At 41.9% G+C, this 13,875-nt stretch overlaps 3 protein-coding genes across 3 annotated transcripts; 1 reads left to right on the forward strand and 2 right to left on the reverse strand.

Moving 5' to 3' along the window:
- Nucleotides 1-51: 51 nt before the first annotated feature.
- Nucleotides 52-2,058, reverse strand: nip7 (NIP7 nucleolar pre-rRNA processing protein). Its single transcript, XM_030099812.1, has 5 exons — nt 1,868-2,058; nt 1,679-1,765; nt 1,463-1,601; nt 591-731; nt 52-382 (listed from the first exon to the last, which is right to left on the reverse strand). The coding sequence occupies exons 1-5, from the start codon at nt 1,921-1,923 to the stop codon at nt 263-265; spliced, it is 543 nt and encodes a 180-aa protein (XP_029955672.1). The 5' UTR covers nt 1,924-2,058; the 3' UTR covers nt 52-262.
- cdc42se2 (CDC42 small effector 2) lies at nt 2,059-8,983 on the forward strand. The gene is made up of 5 exons (XM_030100020.1): nt 2,059-2,122; nt 3,976-4,221; nt 4,784-4,885; nt 4,980-5,058; nt 6,324-8,983. Exons 2-4 carry the CDS (start codon nt 4,168-4,170, stop codon nt 5,052-5,054), a joined length of 231 nt encoding a protein of 76 aa, XP_029955880.1. The 5' UTR covers nt 2,059-2,122; nt 3,976-4,167; the 3' UTR covers nt 5,055-5,058; nt 6,324-8,983.
- Nucleotides 8,984-9,159: 176 nt separating this feature from the next.
- Nucleotides 9,160-13,467, reverse strand: LOC115394278 (interferon regulatory factor 1-like). The gene is made up of 7 exons (XM_030099601.1): nt 13,369-13,467; nt 13,144-13,243; nt 11,061-11,240; nt 10,824-10,985; nt 10,677-10,729; nt 10,382-10,472; nt 9,160-9,785 (listed from the first exon to the last, which is right to left on the reverse strand). Exons 1-7 carry the CDS (start codon nt 13,456-13,458, stop codon nt 9,676-9,678), a joined length of 786 nt encoding a protein of 261 aa, XP_029955461.1. The 5' UTR covers nt 13,459-13,467; the 3' UTR covers nt 9,160-9,675.
- Nucleotides 13,468-13,875: the final 408 nt, after the last annotated feature.

The raw sequence follows: 13,875 nt of genomic DNA on the forward strand, positions 1-13,875 counted from the left end.
ATGGTCCACTAGTTAAATTTTAGAACTGTAGCAAGTTACTGGAGACTGAAATACAAAGACATCACGGATTTATTAGAATTCACAGAAACATGCCAATATCACTGCAGATGTGTCTGAAGGTATCAAAGTGAGTCAGTCTTTGAGCTGCGGTTGGATCAGCTGCTCTTCAGACACTAACCACACCAGTGAGGAGCCGCTCCAGGTGAGTCACTGAGGATGATAATCTGGGCAGAGATTCAAAGGTCCCGTCTTTTCAACATGTTTATGTTAAAGTGTCTTCACTCCTGATGAACTCTCCCACGTCAGCCTGGTGGAACACAACAATGGACATGGGGTCCACTCGCCGACATTCCTGGGTCGACTTGGCCGCCACTCCAAAACCCTGCGTGGAGAGACAAAGTGGTTCAAGCCTTTGATGGTCAAGGACGACGTGGTTCTGTTCCGTTCAGGAAGGATGTGACCAAACGCCACTTCAAAACAATGCAGCACATCTAATATTGGTACACAGATATAGATTCATACCAACCAGCCTTGTGTAGAGCAAGTCTTTGTTACACTGTGTCAAAGAGCATCATGACGCAAAGACTCACCAGAGGCACGTCTGCCATGGAGTAAACAACAACTCCCTGGTACTGGTTCGTGTTTTCCGTGATTCTCCCGAGGCCGGATTTCAGCAGATGGTTCCCGTAGAGGAAAGACTGCTCTGCTCCAGGTTTGACCCACACCTTGAACTGAGCACAAGAGACGGATCCATCCACAATTAAACCCATGTGAACCATTCTGAGACAGATGATTAAGTACAGCACTAAGAATATTCAATGATCAAATACAGCAGATATATATCTGGACTGATCCAAAACCAACAAACCAAGTATTTTCTTTAAGAATATATGAACATTACATGATGTGCTTTTGGATAGTAAATGTAAGCAAGTATCCAGAAAGTCACAACCAATGATTTTCATTCAGCATTTCCCTTTATAAAGGTAGCATAAAATGACAAAACCAAACTGCATCAAAAAACAAGAGAACTTACCTGGATCTTTACAAAATATTGTCACATTTCACTTTAAAAAATGTATATTATGCATCCATTTAATTTCTAAATGACAGATTTTTGTGTCCAAGGTTTGTTAACTGGATCCATGCTCATATATTTAAACTCAGAACTACAATCATGATCTCAAGTTTTTGTGTAATCTGCATTTATTACTCATGTGCTTCAATAACTTAACATTTAAGGTATCTTCTCTACCATTAACCTAACTTAAGTTCTTTTTTTTCCCCCACTCTTATGTGCCTAATTTTCAACATTGAATGTGATGCCGTGTCCAACTTTAGGTTGGCAGTAGAATTAGAAATTCATTATGTAATCACTTCATTCTCTACTCAAGCTCGGTAGATTCATGAATACAGTGAAGTCAGGTGTAGTGTTTAAGGTAAGAAGATGTGCTCGTCTCACCTTTGCATAGGGCGCCAGGAAATCCAGAGCTGTGATGTGGAGCCGAAACTTTCCGGTCTTCGTAAACTTTCCAAAACATGTTCCCACCGATACCAGCTTGTCTCGTGAAATGTTCGTGGCCAGTTTGAGAATTTTCTCACTAAGAGAAGCAAACAAGTGGCGATGAACGCTTTGCCAAGATTTATACAGCAAACGTGTTTCTGGATCCACGGTTACCTCATGTAATATACGCGATCGTTGTGCAGCCTGAAGCAGTAGGATCCGTCCGGTCGGTCCACCAGGAGTTTGATGTTCTCGCCGATGCTGTTGCAGACGGAAAAGACAGAAGAATCAAACACATGCTAACACCGATCGTCCGACACACGCTTTAACCCTTCCAGGTTTTAACTAGCCGAGTCCACTCACTATTTCGACAGCTTCTCGAACATCGTTTTCGTCTCCTCCTCTGTTAACGGCCTCATTCTGGGGATGTGAGGTTGTGTTTTATAGCAGTTTGGGACGAGGCTTACAGCAGAGAGAGAAACGTGGGTCAACACGGAAGCAGTCACACGCTAAAGAGGAAGCGCGCTGACGTCAGCGGTGAGCGCACTTCCTGGTTTTTCGCCTTCTTGAGCTCTCAGTCGATCGGTCGATTTTCTCGCGCAAATCGGATCCCGTCTGGTGAGTTTATACTCTTACAAATGCCACATGTGACTTAGAAAAAGACTCGGTATTTAGTTGGGAACACATAGCGGAACATTCTCAGGTGTTACAGTCCGGGGTTTTGTCTTAAAGACTGAAATCCTGATTTTTTTTTTTCGGAAACGGGCTCAGTTAGCTCCATTAGCTAGCTGTCAGTGGAAAAAAACAGTTAGCATGAGGCTGCTAGCCGCCGATGGAGCTAACACTCATCCGCTGCAGGCAGCGACCCACATTTACTAGAGCTACTCAACTGGAACTAAGTGTGATGTGTTGGGGAAAAAGCGTCTGCGTGTCCTCTTGACTCGGACCCGGAGGTGAGGGCAGCACGGACGCGTAGCAGGGAGAGTCCGTGCCGCAGCGGGGCGAAGTTACATAACGCTCATTTGTTTGTAAATACCGATTACGTCCCAGTAATCCAAGATCAGAGGCAGAGGTAGTAATCCTGTAAGGATTTCACATGTCGTTAAGATCGACACGAAACACCTCCAAGCTCATTCGGTGCCACCCGGTAATCACGGTTCAGCCGCTGTGAGTAACCAGCAGCGCAGCTCCTGGCCGGGAAATCCACAGCGTCAGCGAGCTCTTTGCTTTTGGCACTTCATTTGATCCCCAGTTTGACAGCAATCCCGGCTGGAAAAATGCGCCCTCCTGTTCTCTCACGTAGCAAAGCCAAAAGCTTTGTATCGGCGTTACATCTAGTAGTTTAATAGAGTTTTATAGTCCAATTTCATTAGTCAGGTAATCCAGCTGACCCCCTAACATAGTTTATTTACTTTATCAAGTACTGATGGACTCTTTTTCTGTTTTGACTCAAGGACATCTTTAATATTGTGGTAGTTTTAGGTATGCTGTGTATGTTTTGTTGACAGTATTAACACACACTTACAGCCACAACAGTATTTCCAATCATGATGTTAAGATATAATAATATAGGGAATGAGAAAAAGCCGGTGAGGGTTTGTGGATATGTACATGCCCCTACTTATGGACAGGATAGCAAGGAAAAAGAAAAGTGTGTATGAAAGAAATGATAGAAACTATGCCTTTAATGCCTTTAATTCATATAATTCACTGCTTAAGAGAAAATGTAGACAGATTAAAAAAAAAAATACAAGCTGTACACTCGGGTCCATTTTTACATATTGTACATATTGTCTGTATTGTACACCATCTTCACCATAACGTGAGTTATATCAGGCTAGGCAAATAGTTATATTTATATTCATGCTATAAAATGGAGAAGAAAAAGAAAGTGAAGTCAGATGATGCTCTGCAAGAAAGCCCCTAAAATAATTTCAGCAGCAGCATGCCGATCACTGACCTGAGAGCACGAGCTTCGATTCAAAAACTAGTATTGTTTGTCACAAGAGAAGTAAATGTGTGATGCAAACCAACAAGCCAACCTACTTTTACAATGGGACACTGTTCGAGCTCCTGCACCGACACACTGTCACATGCTGACCTAATTCCTCAGGTTTGACTCCAACATCACTGCAGTGGCTCTTATGTGTTTATTGGAATCTGTAGCATCTTGTTAGTTTAGTTTAGTTTTCCCCTTGGAATGACATTTGAAGATATTTTGGTCAGGCAGCAGTAAAGATTTGGATATACACTTGAGTGAGATTTCGAAAGGGAAAAAAAAACAGACCTGTAGGGCTTTTGAGCCACATGTTTCCTCTGGGATGATTAGCTAAGGGAGCTCCTGTGCTCATAAGCCACAGATGCAAATCCGTAGACGTAGCAATCAAATAAACAACTTTTTTTTCCCTCTCTCTCTCTCTCTTTCTCTCTCTCTCTCTCTGTCTCTCTCTTTCTCTCTCTCATGTGAACAGGTGTGTGCACTACCCCTCGTTGGCAGAGCTGTTTTTGTGCCATCAAGTCAGCCCGGAGAAGCCAGGAACCCGTGCTTGTCGTCAGTTTCCGCTGTGTTTGTGGGTCTGGTAACTCTGAACAGGAAGACACGCGCCGTGGGAGACGTCTGAGCTGAGAGAGGAAACGACTGTGGCTTCTTGGTCATCCTCAGAATGACTGAGTTCTGGGTTTGTTTCAGCTGCTGCATTGCAGAGCAGCCACAGCCTGTGAGTATCTCACTGGAATTTCATTTGGATGAGTAGCTTATTTAATATAAAAGGTTTTTTTTTTTTTTTCAGGCAAATGAGCAAATAATGTTATCCGGTCTTCTGGTCTTTTTTTCTTTTCAGCTTAGCTGACATTACCTTTAGAAAAACACATATGAAAGGATTTCACATCATTTGGAGTCCCAAATAAAAAGTCGCCATGTTTTATTCCATTGTCATTAATTGTCAGCCTCAGATCTAACATTAGTTTGACACCCATGTTCTAAGTGAAGACATTGTACCCTTCCTTATCGAGAGATGTTGTTACATAATAAATGAAGTGGCAGAACTCCAGATAACCACATGGCACCATAGTCTGTGAGATGTCGTATTGTGGTCGCCACGCCTCACTTGCTGTTCCTCATTGTCCAACAACAGATGAGATAAACAGAATTCCTCGTGTTTTCAGTTACATGAGTAATTTAACGCTAAAACAAAGTTTTCCTACCTTACAATGCTTATATGTTGCCTTTAAGACAAGAAATATCAGATTCATTGGAACAATTCTTTGGCTCTTTTTCAGAAACGGCGACGACGGATCGATCGCTCCATGATCGGCGAGCCAACAAACTTTGTTCACACCACACACGTAGGCTCAGGAGACATGGGCATGGGATTGGCATCGGTAGGTTTTCACCCACTTTTCAATTTTCTTCCCCCATCAACCTCGTATAACAAGCATGCTTGAACATTTTCCCTCCACGGCCTCCTCCCCGCAGGTGGACCTGGTTCAGACCCAGATGAAATCGAAAGGGGGATACGCGCATGCAGGCTCGGGAGGATCTCAGTTGTAACAAGGTGAGAGACGCTGTGTCATCACTTCACTGGATCCATTGTTTAGTCAGAGTTTTCACTACCTCAAAACCAGCTCAGACTTTTTCACTCTGTCGAGCTGTTTCTGTGGCTGCTTTAGAAAGATGGGTTGGTTTCTGAAGGTTTCATTAATGACTGACAGATTTCAACACAAAGAAGTAATTATGCTTAAATGTTCCTTTCCTGCATTCTTAGTCCAGCCTTAGTTAATTTTCAATGAAAAGAATGTTGTTTTTCTGTTGTCTGAACAAAGTTCACTTGTGTTAAAATAATAAATCATACCCGACAATATCATGTAGACTGTGAATTCTAGACTTTGGCCTCTCGCCTTGATCTTGATTACAAAAGATACCTGTGTTTGGGTTTTCGCCCTTTAAAGAGAGCACCGGCTGCTGAAAGTGCCTGTTGTGGCTCTGCCCACATGGTGTCAAAGCGAATGATGGCAGCTCTTGCTGACATACAACAGCGGGCTTGTCTCGTGTGGCTTTGAGAGGAAACTGGAGAAATGCCACCGAGAACATATCTGCACTTCACCATATATAGTCACGCTTCTCGGGGGGAATTCTCCTGCATGAAGGACTTGCTCTCTTGATTAGCTGCTTCTGTTTGTGATACTGACTCAGCCATGAGTACGACTGGTTTTCCTTTAGACTGGTCACCTTTTAAAGAAATGCCGATGTTTGTTCATACACTCCCAATGAGCGTTGCCATGGTTACTCCAGTCTTTTTCAACTTTACACTGCTGCCCTATAGAATTGATTGTGAAACACATTTTTGAAGTGATTTTTTTCCTCCCAATAAAGCTTACTTTGAGATTTTTGTGTCAATTACATAAAGTGTTGCAGTCAGGCATTTGCAAAATATGACGACTGATAGTTAAACCAGGCAGGAGAAGAATTCAGTGCCCTGGAAGCTGTTAACGATATCTTGAAATCGGGAAAAAACTTAAAGATATCTGGGATTCAAACAATTACCATTGCTTGAATCATGGTGAGAGTCCTGCTCCCTTATTTCAGAAACTGTCCGCTCAGTTGAAATTGCTGAAGTTGTGGAGAGCAGTCATATGTTTCAAAGGAAACCGAGAGGTTCAAAGTTGAGAGTCGGAGATCTGAAACCTGCTCTCACTTTCCAAAAAAACAAATCTGATTTAAGCACACTATGAATCCCTCCTGTCGTGTGGAGTGAACAGTCAGTCCTGGATTCAGCTCTGTTTGACGTCCTAACATTATTTTCACCTCTTCTCCCCGCAGCTCTTCAGTCTTGTGGAAACTACTGTTGTTGATATGAGGAAGAATTTTAAAAAAGCAGTTCAGTCCGTAATGGACACAGGACCAAAAGAAGAGAAAAAGAAAACTACTGCTTTTCCATAATGTTGTATATATTTTTATTTTCCATTCCTTTTTTTTTTTTTTAAAAGAAAAAAAAATGAAAGCACTGCTATCCATTTGCTGCCATACTGTTGCACTGTAAAGAATAGCTGTTAGATAAGAGGGTTTAGAAAGCTCATGATTTCAGTCAGACGTATGCTTGTGTGTATGCATGAGGAAAAAAAAAAATATTTTCAAAAATACTTGCTGTTGTAGCCTGTTTGGATGCCTGTATTTATTATCTGATTCGCAAACGGACCTCACGGTGGCTGGGCCACGCTGGAGATTTGGAACGTTCAGTTTCCTTCTTTATTCTCAGAGGTTTATCAAAGGACAGGTAGAGGGAGCAAAGCGAAGAGCGACGCGTTGGCCGTCTCGTTCCGGGAACACTCGCAGATCTCTGAGCTGCTTTCAGGGTTGAAGATTGCTGTTTTGTTACAAACTTGAACCGAGTAGAGTACACTGGACCGCACATTGTACACTCACACCTGCTTAGGAATTTCGCATTGATTTCAACAGTTTTTTTTTTTATACTCATTTAGATGGAATCTTAGAATTTTAGCAAACTATGAGCCTCTTAATCTGCCTTCTGAAATCATGAATTTTTTTTTTTTTTTTTTTACTAGCACAATTTGGAAGTTTTAATGCTACACGAGCTAAGTTTAGTTTTTCTAAGAACTTTATGTATTCGTTCTCCCCCCCCCCCCCCCCCCCAAAGCCTGTGTACCAATAGTAGAGCAAAGCTTAAGCTTGGGCGCAACCAAATTTCTGCTGCAAACACTGTCACAAATGTGGCTATAACACAATTGTTGTACTTGACTTGATCTATGTCCTGTTTTTTTGTTTTTTTTTTTCTTCTCCTTCTTTCTGTATGCTGTTAGTTTGTACACACTGGTTCAGTTCTATTTTTTTTCCACCAGGAGGCATCAGGCTGCATTCAGGTGCTATTCCAGTTGTGAAGTTGGTCTTTGATGCTGTTCAAGTGCTTTTAAATGCGAATGTAGACTAAACAAAGACGCTGTGGCGACTTATGAACAAAACATTAACTGTTTTGTGTGAGTTGTAAGTTACAGGTTAATAAAAGGAAAAAAAAATCAAAGGTTTTTGTAAAAATCTTAATCTATTTACCAAACAACACTGACTTATGAAACAATATATATCATAACATAAAAAAGCTTATGAATGTTCCCCTGTCGTGCTTGTCATGTCCACTGTTGCCCTCCTCGTTTGGATGGCACCGTCAGTCCACCAGTTAAGACTTTCTTTCAGTTTGGAGTTAAACTTTTTTTTTTCCCTACGACACATGAATGCAGCAGTGATGCTTCTTTCCGAGCAGGACAGCCATGACTCTCAAAGATGTTCCCAAATGTCCTTTTTGTAGCAGTGTTTGCGGTTAGATCGCTTATAAATAAGATTTTATGTGATGTTAATGTTATTTTTGTCAAAATTACAAGAAGTATTGACTTGCCTTCTCACCCTCTATGGACAAGATATTCCCAATTTGCCAATTTTTTTTTTCCTCAAAGTCTCTGCTTTATTTCCTCACGCACATATAATTTTTCTCTCTTATTAAAAAAAATAAAAATTAAAAAAAAAACAAGGCAGCTCTTTGTTGCTGGATAATGTTGGCTGTCACAGTTATATCATTGAGCACAATTAGAGCTAAGATCTTTATAGGGACTCATGCATTTTCATCCTGTAGTGTTATCACAGTGTTGTCTAAAATTTCCAAACCTGGCTCTTGTTAAAAAAAAAACAAAAACAAACTGGAATGGGTAAGGTCGACGGCGGCGAGCAAACCAGCAGGCCTGGATCTTTAAAAACACGTGATTGTTTGTTCTCAATGTACTTCCCATGATTGACTATTCTAATAACAGAATGTGTTGAATGTATTAAATGGAGCATGTAGATCGGTGTTACACGCGTGCTAATTGTCAAAACCATTCATGGTACAAAGAGAATGAAATCATTGGTGTTGGTACCAGGCGGGGCGTAAAGTCCCCCTCTGGTCAGAGTCACATGTGTAAACGTGTACGGCCTTAACATGAAGGTTTCATGAGATTCATCCGTTTTAGATATTGTCACATAGTTCCTGTTTCATTGTCCTGGTGTGAAATCGACCAAACTCGCACATGAAGTCATGCTTTCTTTTCCAACTCTGGGTTCTGTGCTGCAGTTACTGGGACTGCAGTAAAGTTATGTGACCAGCAGGCTTTGCTAGTGGACGGCTTGAATGTGACTTAAACTAAATGTTTCACTTTGGGATTCCTGTCAGAGGACTTATTTTGTGATGATATTGTAAATACAGAAAAGTGATGGATCCATGGTTTATATGTATTCAAATTTTTTGGTTACTTTCCTGTATAACATTACAGGGAAGGTAGAGTTGGCACAGTTCCCCCCCCCCCCCCCCCCCAGCCCCCCCCCAGCCCCTCCAAAATCTGCCGAATATGTAGTTCCCACTTTAAAGGGAAAGTCATCTGTCTTTTTCTGCATTTTTTCAGAATAAACAAATAAATGTTATCTGTTGATGTTTGACCAGCTCCGTGTTTCATGTCTTTATTTCTGAAGGAAACACAGTGAAGTGGTGGAAGATTTTAACAATGGAAAAACTCAACTCTAAAGCCGAAATACACTCAAGATATGTTAACTCTTATGACAAGATTTATTTCATAAAGCAAGCCTGGTTTCACAGTATCGATCAGTGGGGTTTAAAAACAAATTTGAAATGATTGGAGAAAAAAAAAATTAACATGAAGTTACAAGTGTGGGTTGATCATACACAGAAAGGTTGGTCACTAAAATGCTTCGCATGCCACAAACTTGTCATTAAATGCAAAATTCACAAGACTGCATCTCTTGTACTTCCAGGCTGCACCGTCTGCCTCAGACTCTGCATGTTTCGGCCAAACATCCAAAGAAACAGAAGAAGCGCGTGACCGTGAAATGAGATCTGTTTACTGTAAAACGCTGCGCTGCAGAGCTTGCTGTTATTCCAGTAGGTTTGAGTCACTGAACCGTAGTGAGGATGACAGGGGTGAAGCTTGGCTTGGAACAGGATCTTCATCAGCGGGACGGCCGAGTGACTGACAGGGCAATATCCTCCATCTGTGAGTTCAGCAGGAAAAAAAAAAGCGGCGTGGTTGGGGGGAGGACAGTGCAAGAGCGGAGGCCTGAAGGACCAGCAGCTTTTTCTGTGTGGCAAACACAATCCGGGACGCCAAGGCTGATGGCGTCAGTGCTGCTGATGAGCCGCGCCGTCGGAGAACTCTTTGATGTAGCTTGCTCCAAACAGATCGGTGTAATTTTCAGAGTGCAGAAAGCACAGGTTGTCCTCAGCAGCACCTGGGGAACAAAACACCAGTCAGACAGAGAGGATGTGTCTGAGACAGCAGCTCAAACTGTGTGTTACTTAAAGAGACTAAAAATATGGTTGGAATGAATAAGAAAATAAGATCAATTTTAAAAAGAGAAATGAGTGAATATGTGCACATGGTGTCTCAGCCAAGCTGCATCTAAAACAAAATAATTGTTTTACTTCTACAAAAATATGTAAACCACATGTAAAACATTTTTTTTTAAATTGTGATTGTGGCTTCTGTTTGATATCAGGGAAAAAGTCTGACCTGACAATTTATGATGTTATTTACAGCTTATAACATTAAATTTACATATTAAGCAAAAAAGAAAAACAGCTATCATCAGTCTTCAATATGTATTATCTGTTCTCTTTTCATTCCATGTGCCTCTGTGCTGTCACAATTACATATTAAAGGCATTAATCACATGTACAAGTGATCTATTCATCTGATATCACCCTTAAATTTGCTCCTATAAAACGGTCCTAACATGATTGGCATCACATAATACCAGCCCAGAAGTAATCCAACAAACACTTCATCGAGAGATTTCTATCCTCAGTTCCTGAGAAGATCTCGTACAGTGCCAGTGGTCCCACAGGGTGTGTGTCCTCCACCCCCGCTGCTCCCCTGTCTGGTTCCAGAGGTCAGTGCTGCTCAGGTGGTCCATCAGCTGGAACACACAACACTACCAGTAAGGAAAAAACAAAAGCAGTCGTATGCAGATGATCTCAGAAGACTGTGTTCCAATATGTTGCAGCTCTTCCCCCTCTTGTTTTCAGGAGCTTGATTATTCTGCCATGGGGAGATTCTGAGACAGACAGAGCAGTGTGACGCTCGGTCATGAGTTGACTTTCAGACCGTCCCAGCGTGTTACCTTGAAGACAGCCTCGTTCTGCTCCTTGTCCTCTGGTTTGGTTTCCCACAGTCCTGCATTAGAATAACACCCATCATCCCTCTGTGGTTACAGAAGCAGCGTCTCTCTCATCATTAACCAAAGCACTGTAACATCGCCGCAGCTCACCATGGGCCTGAGTGTTATTGATCGTGTCTTCAGCAGCCGTGTCTGCCGGCTGCATCATGTCGGAAACAGACCTCGCTGCTGGGGATTGCCAAGTGGTGTATGCGTCGTCTCGTGTGCACGCTCCTGAAGTGGTCTGTATCTCCTTTGCTCTGCTGAACAGGCCTGGTGGAGGAGAAGGCAAGGCTTTCACTGCACGCCTCTCTGAGTAGATGTTAACACTTGGACTACATGTCTTACCTCTCCGGCGCCTCTGTGTTTGTGAAATGGGAAGCATCCTGTAGACTCTGTAGGCATTGCTGCCTCTCTTCCTGCTGTACTCACGCAGCTCACAGATATCAGACAGAGAGTTCAAGGCACAGCGAAAATTTGCCTTCCATGTTTTGGGGTCTGGTTTGTCTTTGCCTGGATGGTACCGTCCTGAAGGGAGTGAGCACAGAAACCAAGTCACCAAGTGTTTCTCTGATAACCTGCTGTCTTTGGGACATTGCTGCACTAGCAACAATCAAATCGGTGCTCTGTTGGACATCCTGTTGTTCACATGTGCGTAATGGGCCATTTTCACAGCTCCACTACTTCCTGAAATTAACTGTGCACATTCATTTCCTGTCTTGCATTATTGGCCAAAATGATTAATCCAGGTGTGTCTTGCTGCAGCAGTCTAAACCAGACACACCTGGATTAATCAGTTTGGCCAATAATGTAAGACAGGAAATGAATGTGCACAGCTATTTTCAGGAAGTAGTGAAGCTGTGAAAATACCCCATGGTGACAATAAAGAATTAAAACATTAGCGTGCACTAAAATTGCAATTTTGTGACATTGAAGTCAAAGTCCTTTAAAGCGTATCGTCAGAGAGAACTGACTTTATGAACCAATACAGTGAAGACATCAAACAGCAGAAAGCATATTAATAATTTATCAGGATACTATTAGACATAGTGCAATTTGTTAATGGAGAAATTAAAAAAAAAGACCATAATTTAACTAGAACCACTTCTGCCACCAATAGGTTGACTATCTATTACAAACCCTGCTGTTTGGTGACTTCGGCTCTTTGCTGGAGCTCAAATTCACCACTGTGTGAATTTGGACCTCTGCCAGTCCAAATCCACTTACCAACATTATTAATGCAGCCAGTGGAGCTTTAAGATCCACCACGGGACATTTACAGTGACCCAGAGCAACACAACGAGCATCCGCTTCTTCATGTGCAACATAATCCTCTATTCTCACAAATACATACAGCACACTTGTTTTGATTGAAACACCATTTGATAAGACTTTTACTGAGCAATATTCAAATGAGCACAGTTTAAATTAATATAGAATGGTCTGGTTAAATGGAAATGCTGAACTCTATTTGTATTAAACACCTATTTTCCATAGTGTCTGTTTCGTTACACTAAGTTGAGAAACGTGTGTGTGTGTGCGTGTGTGTGTGTGTGTGTGTGTGTGTGTGTCTTTTTTTTTCAAGATGTTGTGAAGGGAGTTAATGTTGTACTTTGACAGTAACATGATCACCCTGCAGCTTCACAGCAGCTGAACAGGAGCGTTCCCATGAAGGGATCCAATCACAGTAAGAAACCAGGACTTTCCCAGCACAACAATATGTACTGTGTGTGTGTGTGTGTGTGTGTGTGTCATCATCCTCTAACTCTTGCAAATATCATACAGTGACTGTATGCAGGGTATGTATAAATGTGGGCAAAGCCAGAATTTCTTTGCATGACTTACAAAGTTCTACAATGGTTTCTTATTGAACTTCAAATTGTGATTCCTAATTTTCCTTTGTGTTTGATTATATGAAACAGGTTAACATTATACACGTTTAATGCTTTTGTAAAAAAAAAAAAAAACCTACAGATTTGACTCAAATTCACTCAGTATTAGAAGGAGTGGTTCTACCTGCATTGTGCAGTGGCACAGATGATTTTAACTTGTTTTATTTGAGGGTGTGGATTTCTCAACTGTATAGTGTCTTTATGGTAGGGACTGCCATTCAGTCTTAAAAGCATGAAAAATTCCTGAAAACTCATGAGTTAATATGATGAAATTAAACAAAAAGGAATCAACTTACACGTATTTTTTTAAATTTCTTTTGACTGATTGCAGCAAAGCTATTGCGACAGCTTGTGGAAGCAAAAAAACAAAAAAAATGCACAGAAAATAGCTTTCATCATCCAACACCATCTTGTAATTTGCATGTCAACATGAACATGATTTTTCTTTCCCTATTTGCACGATAACATCAGCTGCATCACAGTTCAGTGTGTGTGTGCGTGCATGCATGCGGGTGCTCGTGCGTGTGAGACACTCTCACCTGTGTGCAAGGCCCAGCTCCTGAAAAGAGTGGCATCTCTGTCAATGCTCCATCCATGACGGGCGGCATGTTTCCACGGGATTTGAAAGATCAGTGCAGACTGCAGGTTGAAACAAAGCCAAATTATACTGATGCTGCCAAGGCCATTGACATCTTAACTGATTGAGCAGTTTGAATCCAGATGTGCATCCAGCTGTGTGTATGTGAGGATGAGGATGGAGCTACCTTATCCAGCCAGCTGACTCCTGGATACTTCCCGGACCCGATCTGCTCCTCCAGCCATGGTCTCAGCCTCAGCCTGCCTGGTTGCTGCATGCTGGACTCTGTCATTAGTTATAAAGTATCACCGGCTGCACAGGAGTTTTAGCCAAATCATAAAAAAAATTAAGAAGAATGGACTTCCCACTGAGATCTGTTCTTCCAATCAAAGCCTTCACAGGTGAGATGAGCATTCAGCCTCTCCAGTAACACCCATCACTGCACGAGAGGCTTCCGGAAATACTAAACTTGCCCTCCGATTGCTCAGTGAGCAAGGCTGCAACCATTTGGAAAAGCCAAGTATGCTCATGTTTGTACTTGCCTTCTCAGGAGTTCCACCTGCAGGTTTGGACTCTGCAGATGAGAGAATGCCAACATCATCTCCACCAAAACTGGCTAATTTGATATTTAAAGTCCCATAATTCCAATTGCCCAAATACTGTAATGCTATGTAAATACTGTTGATTCTGTGCA

This window comes from Salarias fasciatus, chromosome 1 (assembly GCF_902148845.1).
Source record: "Salarias fasciatus chromosome 1, fSalaFa1.1, whole genome shotgun sequence".
Taxonomy (NCBI): domain Eukaryota; kingdom Metazoa; phylum Chordata; class Actinopteri; order Blenniiformes; family Blenniidae; genus Salarias; species Salarias fasciatus.